Genomic DNA, 6000 nt, shown 5'->3' on the forward strand with positions numbered 1-6000 from the left:
ATCCATGATGTAGGTCCTGAAATTGCATACCCATCTTCACATTTCTTGAATTTGCAAAACCCTGAACTTGTTCTACGGCTCTCAGTCCCTCAGTCACAAGGGAGAAGCCATAGGCATACGAACTGCATACAACTGTGGAGTTCTGTAGCTCTGTGATTCATACAACGAAGCAAAAATCTCATGCTTATTTGCTCTGTGGCTCTCATCTCGACTTGTTTGAAACAATTCATCTAACATTTTAGCTTCACCCTTTCAAAAAAAATTTTAAGTCTGAGCCAATGAAACTGCATACTTTATTGATTTTGTCTTCAACGATTTGAGACAATTTTTCCAACGCATTATTTGTATACCAAATCTAAAACTGAAATTCAAGTGAACTTAGGGATGAAACCAATTAAGGGTCATATTAGTTATTGGACACGAGTGATTTACTTCTCGAAGTAGTTGATACAAAGTAACAAGACAACGGATTGCAGGGAAAATGTCAAAATGAAGTTGTAGATTACAAGGGTGATCAGTAGTGTTCTGAAAGCCTTGCTCTGTTGCTCATGGTAATTTGGTTGATTGCTGTTGTCTTCTAAGTATTCCTTTCTGGGTACCACATCAAAATCTCTCAGTTAAAAACACAACTTGATGATCACGTAGAAAAATGACACAAGCTAACGACCATATTACCCAAAACTCATGCTCAAAATGTCAAACAGCAACCCCTTTTAAAAGTTCAAAACCCCGTTTGAAATTTTCAGAGCCTTTACAATCTCATAATACCCAGAGCTAGCATGAGAGAAAGTGATAGTGGATGGGGATATCCATGTCCATACCAATGGCTTTCTTCTTGTCACAGAGCTAAGTTTTCCACTTGAAAAGTGAACCAAACTGAACTACACTGTTTGTTAGCTCTTGGTTTGCTTGGGGATTTGGTTGTAAAGCCTTAAGGATTGCAACGCCTCATTTGTATTTGCTCTCTTGGAACCTTCTAAGACTCTGAGATGCTCATAGCTAGACCTTGATCACTTGCAAAATGATTTTCTCATTGACCCCTACCCAATTGTTTTATCGGGGAAATTTGAAAAACTGAGATGTAGTATCTATGAATCTTCAGGTTCTTATAGTTTTGCCAAGAGTTTAGGTCCTTTTGAAGTTTGTCCTCTAATCAGTGGACGAATTGGAAGCATACATGAACATGTTGACAAAATATGGAAAATCAAAATTGCAGATTGAAGAAATCAAAAAGGAAGATGATAATATATGAATTTCTTTCATATAGAACATGCAAAAGGTGACAATATTACCTTTGTCCTCCACTCTGAATCTCAATTCAAATCTCTATGACTCTTGTACTCTAATATGAATCTTAGAAATTAAACCAGTTTGTGGCGGGTTACAAGAACACATGTTTAAGGGAGACTTCTAGGGCACCCCTTTCCATGCAACACCATTTCATTATTTCAAACACACAACTCTTCCCGTTTCAACAGTTTGGTTTTTCACCATTGCTCTGAAGGAATGTTTAGATCGAATGCCATATATAGTTTTATATTAAGACTCACTTCGCTATGATAATGCATGTTAAGCCAGCAGCTTTCTAACATTCAATCTTAATTAGAGGAAGACATGTCAACAAGCTAGGATATGAATTATGAAATGCTCCATACTATACAAAGATCGATCAATATATATCAATGTTGTCATAACAAAGAGTATTATGCCAGATATCTAATTTATGCAGTTCGAAAGTTGTCGATTGTGTTCATCAACTCTAAGTTAGTTGATTATTTTGAATGAATAATGAATCCTTTGAGAAAACTAAGGAAAAGACAATTGAGAGATTTTTTTTCATTTACATCCTTAAAAATCACTCATTTACATCCTATATGAGCGAGAAAGCCTTTTTAATCCATTGCCTCTCTAGATTATTATGTAAATTATTTCCAGTTAAAATATCTACACGATATTTGTAAATATGCATACTTTTTTTTCTTTATACGATGTTTATAATCATATAGGGTAGGATATTAGCACTACGAATCAGATTCTCAAGTACAATTTGAATTGTTAATGAGTTCACGAGCTCAAATAGTGGTTGAATGTGGCGAATATAAGCTAGACTGCGGCTACAGATTAAGGCATTGCAGTGCTGCCCAACGACACCCTCCCCATTTTCGTGCTTCGAGCATCTGTGTTCTTGTTTGCTTTTATCCAACTGCAACATTCAGACCCCCCACTATAAGAAAATGGCCAAACCTCTGTTCTTCTGCAAACCCGGTTTTCAACAGTGATAATAAAGCAATCAGAACAAAAGGTTTCTCAGACCTGATCAGGAGCCTCAGGGTTAAATTTAGTGAGAATATTCTTGCCCACCATGAGTTTTGCAAATGATACAAGGCGTAAATGCAACCTTAAACCCTGTTATTAACAGCATCAAGCTGCTTAACCTGTACTTTGTATATTCGAAATGTCTCCATTTCACTCTCGAATTAGCCTAAGATAACAGCCAACATTACAATGTAAAACAATGGTATAGTTTTCGACGTTAATATGACCCTTTGTGTATAGTCACAGGCTCACAAATCTCGGAACTATTGGATACTGACTTCTTATATACACTGATACACAGAGCTGAAACAAGGAAGCAACTTCGATCTGGTCGGGATCTATATTTGACGCCAATAGTTTAGTCACCATGCACTGTCATGAAATCTTGGCATTTCATATAGCCCTAGATCGATAATATGTTATTCCAAAACCAAGTCATTTGGTGAGGTAATTAACGTCCCAGCTTTTCTATGAAGGTAGGTATATGCATTATCCTAATGGCCAGTGATCCTTTTCTGTGCAAGTGCCTACATCACAGTTATATCAATTGAATTTCAAATGTGTGACAAATATATATACGTATGTGCCTACCATGAACCCTTAAAAAGATTACTTAATAAGTTTCTGGTCCCTTTCCTTACCCTCTCTTTGGCTCTCTATATTAGAGTAGTGTGGGTGGCATTTACTTAGGGGAGTACCCAGAGATAGAAGGCATTTTATACAGTTTTTCTGGCTACTCATTTTCAGTATTTAACTCTACGATGTTTCCTTTGTTCTTAGTAAATGCCTATCAATGATTTGTGAGCTAGAAAGAAACACCCTAAACCGACATTTCCAATTCGAGTCATTTGCTTCCCTATGACAAGTCCATCATTAGGCCCTGATATGGGAAATGTTGCAAGAGAACAAAGAGTCTAGGTGAAATCAGAAAGAAATTAATGTGCCAAATTGGGTTATAATTGTAGCCTTGTAGGTGTGGAGAATTATTACACAAAGATCAGTCATATTACTGACAACACTATATGAATGACTATAGCTTAATGTACCGGCAATATATTAGGTGCGAAAAATCTTTCTTTTACTCTGCTCGACACATTTCATAATCGTCATAATATATTTTTTTAGATAATTCATCAAATATTTTATCTTAAGTTATATTTATTTCACTTATATTAGATTTTATTCCAGACATTTCAACTGACATCTTATCTTTTTTCTTATTTCTTCCCTAAAAAACTCGCATCCGGTATCCCTTTTGGCAAGAAACAACGGCATCAGAAACTAGGACTTAATAGGAACTAGGAACCCTTCATAGGTATTACTGTATTAGGAAGACCCCAAAATGAAGATCAAGAAAAAGGAATGTGGGTGCAAAGTCGACAAGAGCCCTGTTTTATAATACAAAACCAATATTTGTTACTGAGGACAAAGCAACAGACAAAACTAGTCTCAGATCCCCCAAAAATTTACAAATTATCATTTTAGCCAACTTTCAGTTTTCCCATGCATTTATACACGCCTCAGCCTTTCTCTTTCCTCCTCATCCTCCTCCTCATCCTCCTCTGTTTTTTCTCTCTCTAAAACTGCTCTGTTTTTCTAACCTCTGCAATTTTCTCTCTAATGGATAACCGATTCAAGCTAAAGCTCTCACGCATGTTCCACAAGGCCTCACTCGGCACCTGCCGCTCACGTAGCCTTTCCGACGTGATCGAGAAAGCTGTGTTTCTGCCTCAGAATTACGCAAGTACTGACTCTCCTCCAAAACAAGTTCCTCCTCCTCCTACTAAACCTTTTCCGACCATTTGCAGACCTAAATGCTCCGAAGACCCGAAGAAGCAACCCATCAACCACCGCTGCGTCATTTCCAGATCCAACACTGACCTCATGCTCCCCAGGCGCAAGATTTTCGAACGTCGCTCCCCATTTGTGAAGGCTGAAATCTCTCCCAATTCTCTGTTCTCGCACTCGAATCCATTCTACGAAGTCCACGAAAGCCACAGCTTTCGACAGAGAAAGAAGAGAGGAAGTAAGAAAAAGAAAAAGAGGACTCAGAAAAGTGATCTCTTTGCGATCAGCTCTTCTTCTTTGGATACTAATCACTTCTACAATGGGTGGTGGTCTAGCAGTGAAGATGAAGAGAAACAAGAGGAGACTGATACTCTGTTTTCCTCGAACACTCACACTTCCGACTCATCAGGGTCTCGCCGGCGACTGCGGTCGAGTTCTCAGGAAAAAGGTCAGAGCTTGGGCCGGAGAAGAGGGAGTTCTGAGGTGGGTCTGATGCCATTACAAGGAAAAGTGAAGGACAGCTTCGCTGTGGTGAAGAAATCCAGTGATCCTTACAACGATTTCAGAACATCAATGGTGGAAATGATCGTGGAGAAGCAGATATTTTCAGGCAAAGATCTTGAGCATCTTTTGCAGTGTTTTCTGAAGCTGAACTCTCCTCATCATCACAGAGTTATCATCGAGGTGTTCACTGAGATTTGGGAGGCTCTGTTCTCCAACTTGGGGACTTGAAGAAAATAAAAGACTAAGAAGTTAAAGGCTCCATTTTTCTCTGTAATATGTGCTTATTAGGTTTAATCTCTGAGGAAGAAGAAAATAGTTAGGATTCTAACTTCGGTTGACTAATTAGAGTCTATCTTCTACTTTCACTTTAGACCTCTCTATCTGTATTGTAATTCTTCTTCTTAGAAATTGTGAATCTTGTTTTTACTTTGGAGTTGAATGGACTAAAAGGCTGGCCATTTTTCTGGGTTTGTTTTGTTTCTTCTTCTTTTTATGATCTGACATAACACTATTGAGTTTAAAAAGATGAAGCTAAACAATCAGAGGTACCATATCAATGACTGTTGAGTTTGACATGAAAATATACTGGTGGCAGTTCCCCTTCTTGCTTTTGAAAACGATTGATTTAGATTGGGTGAGTGGAAAAGCCTATGCTTGTTTCCATTATTTTGAGAGAGATTGGGATGGACCTTTTCTTCAACTTGGAAACTTGAAAGATGGGGAAGGCAATGTGTTGAAGATCACATAAAGTTGTTACATTATTTTGTGTAGTTGAGGCTTTATTGAAATGTCCATGACAAAATTGCACTAAAAGCATACAAAAAGGTGAATCCCAATTTCAAAAACCCCAGAAAACTCCCCTTGATTCAACATTATATCTGTTCTGGCTTTGAGGCCAACTTCTTCCTCTACCTAAAAGGCTTGATGTTGTTGACACTGCAATAACTATAAACTAAGCAAGCAATGTTCTTAAGCTAATTTGAATGTTTTGGAAAGCTTGTGTACTTCAAATCTGTTTTATACTTTTTATAGATTATGATTAGCTGGTTTTGCGGTATACATATACATTTCGTGTTTAAGTATTTGGTCAAAGAAATTAAAATAGCAATGGCATCAGAATACACTAGCTTATCATAAAATTACAAAAGAGATTGAATTTCATAATCCTGATAACTAAAATGACAAAACGTGTACGTGAGTAAAGAATTTATATAGCTTGAAATATGCTTTTGTCCTCCTAAAAGAAATAGAAAGAACCAACCTTCAGCTAATTTCTTGCGAGTTAGAGGGATTAAAAACTACATGCCACCGGGTTCTATCTTATTTTTGGAACTTATAATTATTATTAGACATATAATGCCTCTGCGGACAAGAACACCCAAATTGTTAATA

At 37.3% G+C, this 6000-nt stretch overlaps 1 protein-coding gene across 1 annotated transcript; it reads left to right on the forward strand.

Annotated features, from left to right (window-relative positions):
• Positions 1–3936: 3936 nt before the first annotated feature.
• LOC126796343 (transcription repressor OFP8) lies at positions 3937–5033 on the forward strand. The gene has a single exon (XM_050523156.1). The coding sequence runs from the start codon at positions 3937–3939 to the stop codon at positions 4834–4836; it is 900 nt and encodes a 299-aa protein (XP_050379113.1). The 3' UTR covers positions 4837–5033.
• The last annotated feature ends 967 nt before the right edge of the window (positions 5034–6000 follow it).

Source organism: Argentina anserina, chromosome 1 (genome assembly GCF_933775445.1).
Source record: "Argentina anserina chromosome 1, drPotAnse1.1, whole genome shotgun sequence".
Lineage (NCBI taxonomy): Eukaryota > Viridiplantae > Streptophyta > Magnoliopsida > Rosales > Rosaceae > Argentina > Argentina anserina.

Bases quoted from the DNA above. Each gene is read 5' to 3' on its own strand.
- LOC126796343 (XM_050523156.1), top strand. From the start codon at position 3,937: ATGGATAACCGATTCAAGCTAAAGCTCTCACGCATGTTCCACAAGGCC.